Raw genomic sequence first — 16,300 nt, forward strand, 5'->3', positions numbered from 1 at the left:
CTTTGTTTTGTCTATCTTGGCAGCCCTAGTCTCATTCAGCACAGGAAAGTATTTGGCAGAAGCTGTACTCAGTACTTCAAAGCAACAATCTAAAAGGCCAGAAAGAAGTTTAAGCGAAGGGATGAGAAAATAATATAGGTTCAGGCTAAACTTGGCAATCCCAGAATTCTGAGAGAAGTTATATTAGAAGGTCAAGTTCAAGGGACTGAGATCAATTTTAAAGGTTCTGTGAACAACCACTGAAGACAGTGGCTCAAATCTAATGAAATGTTTTCTTTAAAAGGCCAATTTTATAATAAACAAATAGAAAAATAAAACAATTTTAGTGTGCATGCAGAGATAGGAACAGAAATGTGCTTTCTACAATACAATTAGCAACTATAAATACACACACACACACACACACACACACACACACACATATATATATATATATATATAAATTTGGACAAGATTATCTAGTTCATTTATTCAATATTTACTATCTATTATATATTTCAGGCTTTGTGCTAAAGCCAGAGCTATAATGGAGATAAAAACAGACATAACCTTAGCTAAGACAATATATAATATTCAGTCTAAAATTGAAAAATATGGCTGTCTATATTATATTAAAGTAAACAGAATTCATCATGAAGCTATGAGGAGAAACCTTACTTAGCAATTTGGGTGGGGAGGGGGAGTGTTTCGAACAAAGGAAAATATCTAAGTAAAAAACTGAGGCAAGAAACATAGGAAGAATAGGAACAAACTCTTCTTATCATTCAGAGCATTTTGTCTTAAGATTTTACTCTTCGGGCCTGGAGAGATAACACAGCGGCGTTTGCCTTGCAAGCAGCCAATCCAGGACCAAAGGTGGTTAGTTCAAATCCCGGTGTCCCACATGGTCCTCCCATGCCTGCCAGGAGCTATTTCTGAGCAGACAGCCAGGAGTAACCCCTGAGCACTGCTGGGTGTGGCCCCCCCAAAAAAAAAACCCAAAACCAAAAAAAAAAAAAAGATTTTACTCTTGATCTAACAGCATTATAATATTCCTGACAGGTTTAAAGAGCCAGGATATGGACACACATTTTTATGGTTCAAATATGGTCTTTCTATACTGAAAATTCAAAATTGTAGAGCAAATGAGAATTCTCGGAATTAGTTTATAATTTAATGTGAAGATAAACTTAGAGAATGACAAATACCGTTTTGTACATAATAAACTCATGTGCAAATCAAATATTTTTTAAAAATCAAACAAAAGAATCTAACAATCATATTAATATTGTCATATGTTAAATAAAGACCTAAACTTCTTAGGCTTATTTTTATTAAGTAAAATAATATCTGGCTTTTTGAACTGGTGATGGTTTTAATCCTCCAAAATCACAGTTTTATTACACATGAAGACAGTATTAGTATATTCATTCACAAACAAAAGCATACACTTGGAGTGAATTTTTCAATCAAGGTGGTCAAACTCCAGAAGTTCATTTATGCCTAACAAGTGGGTAAAGATGGCTTACATCCACTAAATTTGAACCAAGTTCTCAAGCTCTTACAGAAAGGGTTTAAGTTTTAATTAGGGCTAAAATGCTCCCCAACTTCTGTAGCCAATATGACAAACTGGTAACCTCTTTTCAAATATGTACTTAGTACAGGTTTGGGCTTTAAAATTTTTTTCTAACACGTGTTTGAGCTTTACCACAAAGTTATAAAATTACCCAGCTATACAATCCATCCTTTGTGTGGGATTCCTGCCTACGCTATAAGCAACTCTATCTCTGAGCAGTGAACTATTAAAATACCAGCATGTTTTATAAGTTACAAATGGAATTTGATGAACTTAAAAAAAATGCGTAGAGGGTCAAGGTCAGGGAGTTGGCTTAAAAGCTAGAGCACAGGGGCCGGAGAGATAGCATGGAGGTAAGGCGTTTGCCTTTCATGCAGGAGGTCATCAGTTCGAATCCCGGAGTCCCATATGGTCCCCTGTGCCTGCCAGGAGCAATTTCTGAGCGTGAAGCCAGGAATAACCCCTGAGCACTGCCGGGTGTGACCCAAAAACCAAAAAAAAAAAAAAAAAGCTAGAGCACAGAAGTTGCCTATGAAAGACCAGTTCTGAGCCCTTGCACCATATGGTAACCAAACAATGCTCAGGATTGATCTATGAGCACTGAACCAAAAGTAGGCCTGAACACCAAACCAGGAGTAACCCCTGAGCAAGCCTAACTGTATCATGTCACTAAGCAATGGTCTCTTAAGCATGCTTTCAAACTCCCAATTTTAAATTTAAATTTAATTTTAAATTGTAAAATCCAAGATTTAAATTTTCCAATGTCATTAATTATGGGTAAAATTCCCACTTCATATGTTCAGTAAAAATAACAGAACACTACAGACCTGATTTTTTTTTTTTAATTTGGATTTTGGGTCACACCCAGCAGTGCTCAGAGGTCACTCATGGCTCCACGCCCAGAAATCGCTCCTGGCAGGCTTAGGGGACCATATAGGATGCCAGGGTTCAAATCACTGTCCTTCTGCATGCAAGGCAAATGCTCTGCCTCCATGCTATCTCTCCGGCCCCCACAGACCTGATTTCTAAGTACAATTTCAATTCAACCCTTTGCACCTTCCAGAAGATAATGCTCAATTAACTCTCTTGAGATGCGTTCCTAAAACATGGCACAATTTCCAGCACAGAGCAGTTGTAAGGTGGAAGGATACCTTATTAATCATTTAGCAAGTCATAGTTATCAGTTGTACTGGGGTGGAGGGCTTTAGGCAACTGATTTTAAGGTTTTTTTTTGTTTTTTGTTTTTTGTTTTTTTTGTTTTTTGGGCCATACCCGGTGACACTCAGGGGTTACTCCTGGCTATGCATTCAGAAATCACTCCTGGCTTGGGGGACCATATGGTTTGACTGGAGGATCAAACCTAGATCCTTGGCAAGGCTAGTTGCTTGCAAGGCAAATGCCCTACAGCTGTGCTATCACTCCGGCCCCAGATTTTTCATCTTTTAATGGCTATTTGAAAAGGGGAGCATATTTTCTGATTAACTAAAATGTAGTCATTTCATTTCTATTTTTAAAAAATATATAGGGGCCGGAGAGTGGCGCTAGAGGTAAGGTGTCTGCCTTGCAATCGCTAGCCAAGGCAAGACCGAGGTTCAATCCCCTGGCGTCCCATATGGTCCCCCCAAGCCAGGGGCAATTTCTGAGCGCTTAGCCAGAAGTAACCCCTGAGCATCAAATGGGTGTGGCCCAAAAAACCAAATATATATATAAATTCCACCAAACTGCAAAAGAACTGAACTAATCCCCACTAGCTCACCCAAATTTTCTTCCTTCTCTAGACCTCACTCACTCTCATACTCTAACATTGGAACTACAGTTCTCTGCAAAGGGGCTGTCTCAGGTACATTTCAACTGTGTTCTTATCATCCTACTTAGTGAATGTTTTTGATTGACTATCTTTGTCATATTACTGAAAGCCGCTTGAAAGCAGAGTCCAAATCCTAATTGTCTTCATTTCCTGGCATATAACACAGAATAGTCTTAAGTCACTGGCCAATTTGAACAGATCAAAATCTGATTTATGGACAAATCCAACAGAAATGTTGCATAATTATCAATATTACACTACTATTTGGGGAACCATTCTGAAAGAGAAGAAGTTTTCCGGAAGATATACTCCAAATGACTATTCCTCCTTCCCTCCACCTCCATCCCAATTTATTGCTGCCTGGACAGTGACCTTTCTAAATCCAGCTCTTCTCTTGTGACCCTCCTTTTCAAGAATCCACTTCGGCCCTCTCTCAGGTTGGCTCCTCTGCCAACTCCCCTGCCACTGTACCAGAGCAGCTGCTACTGCTCACACTTTTGAGAGCCCTTTCATGTACATTATGCCATTTGATCCTTTACCGGAACCACACATGATAGATGAGCAGACACCTTACACTGTTGTTGCAGATAAACAAAGAAGAGCTAATTAACTCTGCCTGAGGTCAGAAAGGTCATTGATGTGAGACTAGACAAAAACCCATCTGCCTCTCGACCTTCTCACATCTCTCCCATTCATTCAGATATCCTCAGAACACATCCTCTGAGCCATACTTTAAAATAAAGGCACATGACAGAAAGCCAAGGAGATGGCTCAAAGAGCTGGGGCATACCAGGAGGCCCAGAATCATCCCTATCAACATCATGGTCTCCTTATGAGCAACCGACCCATGAGCAATCCCCAGCATCACTGGGTATAGTACTCCCCCAAAAAAGAAGTGAAAAATGCAATTGGGTAATTATCATACTACAGTGGGAGGTTCAAAACTGAATACAGAAAAATAACCACCCTGCTCAGAATTTTACAATAACTTATTATTCATGCCACAGAAACTGCCAATATTCCCTCCTTTGCTGGTATGTCAACTACAGCCATTTAAATCTCAGTAGACTGCATATTCCTCAAAAGCATGTAATGGGACAGAATCAGAACTCAGGTAACATTAGGTTCAAAAGCAAGTGGATGGGGAAAGCCATCTACAGTCATATAACCTTGAACATTCCTGAAACACTAGTCAAATATTTTATGTAGACATTCCCCACCCCACCCCACTCCATTAATTGGAAGCCATGTCACCTCATCTTTGTTTTTTTTTTTTAATTTGTATTTGAGGACCACACCTGGCAGTATTTAGAGCTTAATCCTGGCTCTGCTCTGAGGAACTACTCCTGGTGGGGCTTGAGATCAAACTTGGGTGGGCCCTGTGCAAGGCAAGTGGCATGCTGCTGTACTATTGCTTCAGCCATGAACTTTGATTTTAATCACAGTTCTAGGGACATGGTCACAGGTTGCATTGTAAAACAGGCCATTATCACTCCTGTTCTAGTGCAGTGCTTTGCTCATTATCCCCACCCCCACCCCCCAACCACCCTTCTGCTACTTCTGGGCCATTCTCCACAACAAAGCCAGAATGACACTTCCAAATAGCAAATGTGATCACCTCTGCTTTAAACCCATTCAATGTGTTTCTATTGTTACAATACATATTTGAGGGTCAGAACAAAGCTGATCAGTATATACAGCAATCCTCTCAAAAGCTGACAATGCCACCTCTTGTAGGGGAAAAAAATGGCAAATTTAAAAAAAATAATGGATTTGGAAGAAAAGTTCTATCTTTGAAATAAAAATTTTTCTTCTTAAAAGAGGTTTATTGGCTACAATATACTGAGCACTATCAGTAATTCCAGACATATTTATAAAATAGATGATTCAGAAATGACAAGGAAGGTGTGTTAAAATGAATATTCCTGGGCCCCCAACTCAAGCTAATTAATGGACTGTCTAGTAATGAAGTTAGGAAATATGTAATTTTCACAAGTACTTCCCATACCTATGAATCTTAAACCACAATGGAAATACTGCTTTTTAGGAAATATATAAACTTTCAGTGTCAAGTCTAAGATGCAAATAAGTTGCATTTATTAAGCAATAAGGTTGAACTCCTGTTTAACAATAATGGTTATTACACACATTCAAACCTGTTCTTACCAGGTTTCCAAAACATTCAACAGCTGTGCAGCATCTCAAGATGTCAGAAACATCACTTGCAGTAAAATCAACCCATGGTAGGTCTAGTCAGATTAAAATCAATGATTATTCCATTTCTTGTCCTAAATATTCCATCTGGCACACCACATCTTACAAAATGTGAGAGAATATAAAATATAAACTATGCCTTGCCCCAGTTGATTTCTCAGATTTACTCAATCCTGTGCATTCTGAAAGAGCCTTAAAAGCTTAAGAGATGAGGAGAAAGCACCAATAGCTCATCCAACCAGCAACTCAAGATCCTAGCATTATACCAGGTTTTCCTCACATCATCAAAACTGGTCCTAAGTGACTCTGGCCCAGATACCATATGACCTAATGTTAGCATTTGGTTCCTGGTTTCTCATCTGGATATAAGAGGCCCACCAGCTGAAGTCTTCTTATAGTCCAGTCATTCAGTTTGAAGGGGCTCCAACAACAAACCAATGACTCCCAATTGATACTAAAATGAAAGGTAACAAAAAAAAATATTTTTATAGAATAAAATTCCTGAAAGTTATTTTGAAGTATACAGGATATTCAGATGTGAAGATACCACAAGTTTCTCATTTGAGTCATCTTATGTGGTTTAACAAATTCATTTTTGAAATTTCTGCAGTGTATTTCAGTACTGATTCTTATTACTTTCAAGTGTTCCCATATAAAATATTTAATCCTATAACGGAAGACAAATAACTATTTCAAAAACAGAGATGATGTACTACAACATCAAAGAAATGTACAGGAGAAAAATAAAGCAGGTAATGGCGAAGAAGCAGAAGTGAAATTTTCAAGATGTTTATTTCATAGGCATCAAAACAATTTTTCACCATTCTTAAAAACTGATGGATCCATCAGGTAAATTTTTCCGTAGAATCAAAGCACTTCAGGTGCTAAGTGGGAAGTATAATTACTTGATATGAACAAAACAATCACTGATTATACAGACTGCAATAAGAGGGAAGTGAGACTATTCAGTACTTGCTAACCAAAATATGAAGGTAAGTTCACTTTGGGAAGTTTCTAACTTTCCAATCTTCTTTGTTTTAGAAATTCAAATTATAGGGCCCGGAGAGATAGCACAGCAGCATTTGCCTTGCAAGCAGCCGATCCAGGATCTAAGGTGGTTGGTTCGAATCCCTGTGTCCCATATGGTCCCCCGTGCCTGGCAGGAGCTATTTCTGAGCAGACAGCCAGAAGTAACTCCTGATCATTGCCGGGTGTGGCCCAAAAACCAAACAAAGAAAAAGAAATTCAAATTATAGTTTTTATTTCATAAAATCAGGATATTTCTGATAGGCCTTTTTTACTTTATGTGCTCTTGTATTTTCGGCTCTACATGATGTAAAAAAGAAAACTGCTTTCCCTATCCTACCCAAATTCTGGTACTCAAGGGCAAATATTCTCAGTCATGAAGTATATACAATATCTCTCAAGCTCTCTTAAACATGCTGGCAAAATCTGCCAATACACTGGACAGGACAGCAAAGTGGTGTTCCCTGAGATTTAAATGGCCCCACAGGTTAAAAAAGAACTGAAGATGTTTAAGACAGCAAAGAACAGTACTCTATCTAAACTCTGAAATTTTAAGCAATTGGGAAAATACAAAGAAAACAGGTACTGATGCTGAGAAAAGATTTTTAAATTTAGTGTTTATTTGTCAAATACCAACTGCCTTTTCTTTCATTTTTTTCTGGTTCTGATCTTTGGAAAAACCACATCAGTATCAAATGTCACTTAGTTCTTATTCAAACAGAGGAAAGCAGACACAGCGGCTACACCCGTGACTTAGCTGACCTGGACCCTCAGTAAAAACAAACCCCTATAAATCACCAGATGCAAGCAATTGGGTAGTGATCACTTTAATTAATTGAACAGCTTTCCTGAAATTTACTATATAATTTCAACCCTTCAAACACCTTTCCCGAAAACAACTAGCAACGATGGAGTTTTTTCCTTATGTTATTTCAAGGAAATGTTTTTAATTTTAGTGGTCTAAATATATATTTTTAAATTAATCGAGATTAAAGTGTTCAACTGCTTAATTTTATTAAAGAAACCACACACATTCTAAATGCTACCTATAAATGCCAAAAGTGAAAATGATTACAGAACATCTGCCCAACGAATAAAGAAAATGTCAACACATTTTATTTGAAAATTCCTATTTACAAAACAACAAGCAATGGCATGCACCTTCAGTCACATATTTAATTTAACTACAGAAGGTGTGAGATTTGATCTGATATATCAGAACCTCAATTTCCACTGTAGGCCCCATGTAAGAGAGGATGCTTTCAGTGCCATATTTTCAATTTCTCCTTTAACCATCTGCAACCAGCAACCATGCAATACCTAAGCTATAATATAAAGGCCCATTGCTACCCACTGAGAATGCAGGAGTTACGAATTCCAGTTTCAAAATCTATAATCTGATACAGATCTCTGGAGTGTATATTGCTTCTCTGAATCATGAGACCAGTTCAGCAATTGCCAACAGAATGTAACAAGTGTGCTGTTACAGCAATATTTAAAACCGTATGGGGGAAGGGGAAGTTTACCAATGTAAAGACAATTCTTATTCACACTGAAGGAAATACTCATATTTTACTTGTAAATCATAAGCCCATGAGCCCCCGGTCCCTGAAAATGTTCACTTACAAAGAAAGAAGTGTAATATTTGCCGAGACTTGTCCCAGATTTGGAATGGCCTCTAATTCATTGTTGTTGAGTTTCCTATAAATGCCAAAGAAAAAAGAGTGAATCAAAAGGTCATTAGGTAATCTGCAATTCACAAAAGGCTGAACCTTTGCAAATTACTGAAAAATACATTTCAAATGATAAGTTTTAAATAATTACAGTCTAAATATTCTTTACAATTAGGTAGTAAAAGCGACAGGTTATTTTATTCAAATCGCAAAGAGAAATGTAAGACTTACACTTCTTGAAGGTTTTGAAGGTGGCTCATCGAATTTGCCTTGATAAACGTCAATTTGTTGTGACTTAAGTCCCTAGGATAAAAAATGAAATTGTAAGTTGTTTGAGAAAAACAGTAATACAGCTTAGTGAGGTGCAAGACAATGACCTTAGGAACTCTGTCTATGAGCTATTTATGAACTAGCAAAACTGGTGACAACAGAAGAAACAATTGCCCTGCCTTGTCCGCAAATCGAATGCCAAATTCATACATTCAAACTCAGGATAAAATTAGTTTAGGAGGCCGTTAGAGTCAAAAGTCTTGAAACCCACAAATGTTTTTAGGAGATGTTTTTTTGGCAAAGAGTGAACAGATCTTTTGTGAACTGGCTGTTTTGCTTCACCCAACCCATCCCTACCTTCTCCTCAATTCCAACTTGATATGATTAAGTCACAGTTTATGAAAAGTGGCTAATTAGGCAGGTTGCTGAAACGAAAACCTCTAAAGAACCTTTTATTATCGTAAAATTAGCATCAGTGTCCTATTACAGTCAAACAAAACAGAAATTGCTTCTCACTCATATTTTTTTCTTTGGGCTCAGGCACCAAACAATTTAAAGTATCATCGTGTGTATGTGTGTTGAAGGCAGAAACAATCTGCATCCTTTGCTTCCCTGATCTCTCCCCCACCCCCCAAATCACAACATCTGGTAAGGTAATGTGTAATTTAAACCAGATCATCTAACGAAGTTAAGAAGACTGTATAGAAAGCTGTGATCAGATTTCTCTCCAATTATTAAAATAAACCTGCTTTCTTACTCAAAGACTTAGGAACAATTTCCATTATTATAATTAGTTTTAAAGACAGCAAAACCAAACCTCCATGTAGGTAATACTCAAACTATGAAGCAAAACCTGGCAACTATTTGGTTTTTGCCCCTCTGTGAACTGAGATACTAAAAAGTGGGCCTTCAAGATGGAGTGGCAAAATGGAAGCAGTGAAAGAGCTGCTGAAAACCAGCTTAACCAACTGTAAAGCTGTAAGTCCTCCCACTGAAACAAGTTAACCCGCTAAGTTAATTCCTTTAGTGTTTAAAACTAAATCATTTTAAGTAACCAATGTTTTAGATAACCACATGTGGCGGAAAGTATGAACCTTCCTATAACCTACCTATGTGCAAAAGACGGGGGGAAAGGAGAGAAAACACAGAGAAGTAGTGTTAGCACGTATCGGCCAGTTACTGAACAATTAGAAAGCAGAGATCCTTTGCAGCTTTAAATTTGTTTTGAGAACCAACCTGGATTTCACTATTTCACCTTTAAAAAAAAAAAAATCTGCGAGGGTTTTATTTGAAACATGTTTGCCTAAAAGACCTACCAGACAGTAACAGACATGAGTAGATTTGTTCTGGTAGAGTTATAACATGAAAAAAAAAAAAAAATCTGGCACAGTCTTTAAACTATAAAAATCCTGCAATTACAACCACTGCTGTGCATGCTCACCAGGCTGGATGGAGCCAGACACTTTCCCTCACAGCCCAGCTCAGGTCCATCTGGAGTTCATCAAGGAAACCGTGAGCCCAACAACTCACGTTAGAATTCAAACAAAACCTGTATGCTTTTAGCACCACAGACAGTCACAGAGTTCCCACAGGGTTTCCAAAACAACCAAAGAAAAGAGGCCTTCACCTGCCTGGGAGGTAGCAGGAAGGAACAGCAAAGAATCCTTTGCCCCACTTAACTGAAGAGCCTCTAACAAGCATAAAAGGGCATTCCCTATTGTTTCAAGTTTTCAAGGGAAAAGGGAGCCAATCAAACGTTTTCATTTGAAACAGGTGATTTTCTTTTTAATTAAACGAAAAATACACACTCTTCACGTCATCTTTTCAGGACTATTTCACAGAACAATCTTGAGAAAGTATTGGTCTCCCTCTTTTCAGTGCTCCCCTCCCAGCCAGAATGGGATGAGGTCACCAACAGAAGACCCCTACACTGAACAACTACTTTCCTTAGAACATGCACGTTCTGGGGACCACTCATGGTTGATCCAGAAGAGGAAGCTGGCAACTTGAAATATTTCAATTGCAACACACTTCCATTCCTGTACATTTACATTTAACGCCATTCCTCAGTTTGTACACTCTTAAAACACATAATATATAGAAGAAAAAAATCCCCCAGAGTGACTTTTACTGCCAAATACCATAAAACTTTTAGAAGCTATGGAACTTTTAATGCACTTAAATTTAGATTTAATATAGTTCGTTTCAGAAATAATTAATTTCCAATTAAAGGATGCTACATTTTCCTAAATCTTCCTTAGAATGTACTTAAGGCTAGAACATTAAAAACAAATGTCCATATTTTCTTAAATCCATAAGAACATTCGAGAAGAAAAGCAGACTCGTTTTTTGGAGCGCCATTAATGAACATCTTCCCCTGGAAACCTTTCCAAAAACCTTTTTTGTAGTGAAGTTAAGTGGCAGAAGTAGTGAGGCAGGGAGGTGCTAAGTATTTACCCAGAACTCAGCTGGCCAAATACTTGAAATCAAACTCTACCTGGTAGTTTTGCTTCCTGAATTATTTAAGCAAGTGAACATAGCTGAAAAATAATAAATTTACAACATTTCGTTTCAGCTATTAATTTTCGTCTTCTTAGCATTTAGAGATCTGACTTCCAAGTCAAATTTCAAAATGCAAATCTAACACAGTTTCTTAATCAATCCCAGTGGGGCCTGCAGAGCTGCTAATTCAGCAGAAATCTGGAAAGCTGAAAAACAAAAAGCCAAGCTGAAGCTGGTTTAAGACACTGATCCAAAGTGACTCATAAATCAGCCTGCTCTGTTCAAGCTTTAGTCTGGAAAATATAGAAAAGCAGCTGTGAAACCATAAGGACTATTATCCCGACCCCAGACCTAATTCTAGTTCCCAGCAAAGAAAGTCATAGGGAGAATCTTGGAAGTTCCATCAGTAGAAAGTGCCTTTCAGACTTCCTCCTGAACCCAACTAGCTCAAACGTCTGGTGATAAGATAAATAATTTTAAAATGCTGGTGAGATTTTAATAACACCAGCGGTTCTCCAGAGCAGTCAAGTTTTCTGACTAAGCAGCAAAGTCTATCTCTCTCGTTAGTTCAGGGCCCTGTAAGAACAAATTCTTTATGTAAAGTCTGTCTTTAAATACAGTTGTAAGTGGGGCCGGGTAGGTGGCGCTGGAGGTAAGGTGTCTGCCTTGCAAGCGCTAGCCAAGGAAGGACCGCGGTTCGATCCCCCGGCGTCCCATATGGTCCCCCTAAGCCAGGAGCGATTTCTGAGCACATAGCCAGGAGTAACCCCTGAGCGTCAAACGGGTGTGGCCCAAAAACCAAAAAAAAAAAAAAAAAAAAAAATACAGTTGTAAGCAATTATTTACTTGCCATTTTGAAGAGCTATTTTCACTAAGAAGTTACTTTCTGAAAAGAACCAGAGAACAAAAGAACAACTTTCTGGAAGACTACATTATTTCACAACTCAAACTATTCACCTTGTCATGCATGGCACTTTCCTGCCTATAAATGACAACATAATCAAATGGAAAAATATATACACGTATATACCACGGAGAGTTTTTTCTTTGTTTGAAAATTCAATAAAAGACAGATGTTAAGACGTTTTGCTGGAGAGTACTCTAGCCAACTAGTCCTCAAATTTTACTATCTTCACTCTAACAAGGGAAGTTAAGATAGGAACAGGAATAATGTGCATTTTTCTCCTTATTTCTGAAGGCTCTGAGACAACCCACCAGAAAGCTTAGTCAATTATGTAAAAAATCTAAGAAAAAGCTCTCATGACTCCCACTCTAAACACCAAATAAGAGAGAAGTTTATTAAAGCTCAATTCTCTGTGTTTTTTTTTCTCCTTTCAAAGGTGGAGAGAGGGGACCTCTGGAGCTTTAAGTACAAACAAAAGAAACATTTACAATAAAGGATTCGGACCACATGGCTTGGTGACAAATACAAAGTTGGTTAAAAGTCACACAAGTACAAAAATGACAGAGCTGTCCAATGAGTGATCACAGTGGGGCTTCTGGAAACAGAAGTAGTGCTTATTTACACAAGTGTAACTTATTTTCACATACATTTAAGGAATGTGGACTTGTATTGAGACAATTTACTGCTGGCGGAAATGTAATTAAAGATTGTGCTAACCAAATAAACTGTAATTTGTTTTTAGTGTGCCACCAAATTGTCTGCAAAACAAAATGTTAATTAGGTCAGCTACTTTTAAGACGTTTAAGTAGGTATCTAACGCTTTTTGGTTGAACTCAACATCTAATCCAGAGCAATACAGTTAATCATTTAAGAGACGCCCAAATTTACACACACACAAAATCTATTGCCCAATGGCATGACACAATAGGCCACCTGATGCTATAGAAAGGACAGAATCTAAGTTGGAACAGGGAATGATGACAGTATTTCTAAAAGTGTCCGGGGACCACGATATTCAATTGCTTGTTCTTATCCTTCTTATCACTTATAGGTGTTTACCTCAAGTCATTCAAATGTTCAGTTCCATATGTTGTCAATCAGCCATTCACATTTCATGAATAAGACAGCATGACCTCCACTAGAGGCAATTGAACAGAATTAGCCACAACTAATTGAAAGTCTTCCTGCTTTGGGTTAAAGACCTTATCTCCTTTTTCAATATGTAATAAAAACTACTAAATAAAAGACATCCCCTGATAAGAGATTAAACATTAACCGAAAACTCTGTAATTCTACTTTATCAAACATGCACACAGAAAACGCTTTTGACTGCCAGCTCTACCATTCCCAAATAAAAACTGTAACGAACACAATTTCTTAAGCAACTGAACAAAGTTTCTACCTTTATTACTAGGACCCTTTGGGAGCCTACTCAAATCGTTTAAAGAAGTTAGCATTCCCGCGGTGTTTAAATAAAGGCATAAAAACTAAAATTTTTATGGAGTGGCATTTCCATTGGAATTCGGCTAGGCTAAAATCTAGAAATTAACACATGGACTACACGTTGATTTTACATGGGATAAACATGTGTAAGGCACAAGGTATGTCTTTCTCGTTTGTTTACATTTGACAAAGATCCTCTTTTAACAGAATCCGGGCTGAAAAAAAAAATAACGAAATTTTAAAGGGTATCAGAAATCACCCCTTCCAATTTAACTCTTTTCTTCCTCGCAGTTGGCAGTGATTTCAAGTTTGCAGCCTTCACTACTAGCATCCACTTGCACAACAGTGCCCGGCACTCTTTGAAAGCGTCAGTGTACTAAGAATCAAAAACATAAAATAAAAAAGAAAAGAGAAAAGAAAAAAAAAAACACCAACTTTGCTCTTAGTTCTGAACTTTTTTTTCTCCTCCCTTTCCATGTCCCATGCTGGATCCTGCCAAGTTCTTACGGGTCCACGGGCACGTTGCAACTCGGCTAAGGTGTTAGGTAGGAGCTTAGGGACTTCCAAAATGGGAGTTAATTAAGCACGGGAAAGAAAAAAGGATATCTGCCATACATAGCAAAGACAGGGACGGAGCACAGAAAAGGGGGCTTTTCCCAAAGAAAAGATTAGTTGGGGCCCGATTAGTTGGGAATAGGCAAAGCTTTTCAAAAAGAAAAGGAAAAAAGTCAAAGGCTTTTTTTTTTTGCCTCTTGAACCAGTCAGAAAAAGTCTCCTGGAAGCCACAAAATCCTGCTTGCAGAGGGAGAAGCGCTGAATCTGCAAATCCACAGGTGGTCGTGGCACCCCATGGGCGAGCTCAAATCGCAGGACTCTGCCCCCTGCAGTTGGCAGAGGCCAAACCGGGGTGAGCCCAGAGGGCCCACCTGCGCCGCCCGCGAGGATGAACCGGGATCCCCCAATCATTCCATGTTTCTATTATTTTTTTGACCAACCTAGAAAGAACTGCTGGAAAGTTGACTGAGGAGTGCAATGCCCAGGCCCCTCTGCCCTCAGAAAGTATGGGTCCCCATTTGCTCTTTTTTTGTTGTTTTTACTTTATGTTTTACCAACCTAGAAAGAACTGCTTGAAAGTTGTGGGGTGCAAGGCTCAGGCCCCCCGCTCTCAGAAAGCATGGGTCCCGATTGCTCCTTTTTATTTTATTTATTTTTTCACTTTATTTTTGATCAACCTAGCTAGAAAGAACTGCTGGAAAGAAAGTTGAGTGAGGGGTGCAACACCCAGGAACCCTCCGCCCTCAGAAAACATGGATCCCCATTGCTCCTATTTATTTATTACTTTATTTTTGACCAAACTAGCAAGAACGAACTGCTGGAAAGATATTTTTGTGGGGTGTAAAGCCTAGGACCCCTCCGCCCTCAGAAAGCATGGATCCCTACTGCTCCTTTTTATTTATTTTTTACTTCATTATTTTTTACCAACCTAGCAAGAAAGAACTACTGAAAAAAAAAAGTTGAGGGGTGAAACGCCCAGGCCCCCTCAACCCTCAGAAAGCATGGGTCCCCATTGCTCCTTTTTATTTTATTTATTTATTTTTTCACTTTATTTTTGATCAACCTAGGAAGAAAAAAACTGCTAGAAGGAAAATTGTGGGGTGCAAAGCACAGCCCCCCTCAGCTCTCAGAAAGCATGGATCCCCATTGCTCCTTTTTATTCACTTATTTATTTTTGACTATTTTGGACCAACCTAGAAAAAAAGAAAAAAAGAACTGCTGGAAAGAAACTACTGGGGTGCAAAACCCAGCCCCCTCAGCCCTCAGATAAAGCATGCGTCCCCATTGCTCTGCTCCTATTTACTTATTATTTATTTATTTATTTTACTTCATTTTGGACCAACCTAACAAGAAAGAACTGCTGGAAAAAAAAAGTTGAGGGGTGCAAAGCCCAGTCCCCTTCAACCCTCCAGAAAGCACGGGTCCCCACTGCTCCTATTTATTTCTTTACATATCTATTACTTTATTTTGGACCAACCTAGCAAGAAAAAAAAAAAAAAAAAACTTCTGGAAAGAAAATCGTGGGGTGCAACGCCCAGACCCCCTCCACTCTCAGAAAGCATGGGTCCCCGTTGCTCCTTTTTATCTATTTCTCTTTGCACTTTACTTTGGAGCAACCAACTGCTGCAAAGCAAGTTGAGCGAGGGGCGCAAGAAGGCCCGGGCCCCTGGCCCGCCCCTAGAAATCCACACGGTACTTACAGCCGAGCGACCCAACGGGGCAGCGGCTCGGGCATGCGCACTAGCCCCCGGCGGCTGCAGTCCAGCAGGTCCCCGAGGCAGCGGCACGGCGCGGGGCACGAGCTCTCGGCGGCGGCGCAGCCCAACGCGCCGCACAGCAGCAGGAGCTCCCAGGCGGGAGCGCGAAGCCTCGACGCGCCCATCGCGCTCGGGGGCTTCGGCCCGACACCCCTAGACAGTCAGACTCGGGCTTCTTTCCTTCTTCTTGCCCAGGGAGACTTCCAAGAGGAGCGCCCGAAGCAGCGTCGTCCGCGGCGCTTCCCGGAGCTTTTCGGGCCGCAGAGAAACTTTTGCTCCTCAGGGCCGCGCGCGCCGCGACTGCCCGACTGAGACGCTTCTCTCTCTCCCCCCCACCCCCGCCCTCGGGAAGCTGTCCGGAGGCGGGGCTTAGCGAGATTCCAGCGCGCTCATTGGCTACTTGCGCCTCCCCGCGGTCACGTGACCACAACAACCTGGCTGCTTTTTCCTAGCGAGCAGAAGAGGAGAAAGTGGGAGCTGAGGGAAATGGGGAGTTGGGACTTTGCTTTCCAGCCTCTCCGACATCCAGTGCCATCGAGGGCAAAAGAAAGGGAGGGAGCGAGCAAATAAGGCCAACTCTCTGGGAGGGTTTGA

At 39.7% G+C, this 16,300-nt stretch overlaps 1 protein-coding gene across 1 annotated transcript in view; it reads right to left on the reverse strand.

Moving 5' to 3' along the window:
- The window catches only part of LRIG3 (leucine rich repeats and immunoglobulin like domains 3), a 46,180-nt gene extending 30,326 nt beyond the window's left edge, over positions 1–15,854 (reverse strand). Inside the window, exons 1-3 of the mRNA XM_049783056.1 lie at positions 15,650–15,854; positions 8,507–8,578; positions 8,229–8,303 (exon numbers count right to left, since the gene is read on the reverse strand). Of these exons, the coding sequence (XP_049639013.1) occupies positions 8,229–8,303; positions 8,507–8,578; positions 15,650–15,831 (329 nt within the window). The 5' untranslated portion in view covers positions 15,832–15,854. The remainder of the gene's footprint in view (positions 1–8,228; positions 8,304–8,506; positions 8,579–15,649) is intronic.
- Positions 15,855–16,300: the final 446 nt, after the last annotated feature.

The sequence above is a fragment of the Suncus etruscus genome, chromosome 11 (genome assembly GCF_024139225.1).
Source record: "Suncus etruscus isolate mSunEtr1 chromosome 11, mSunEtr1.pri.cur, whole genome shotgun sequence".
In the NCBI taxonomy this organism is placed as follows: domain Eukaryota; kingdom Metazoa; phylum Chordata; class Mammalia; order Eulipotyphla; family Soricidae; genus Suncus; species Suncus etruscus.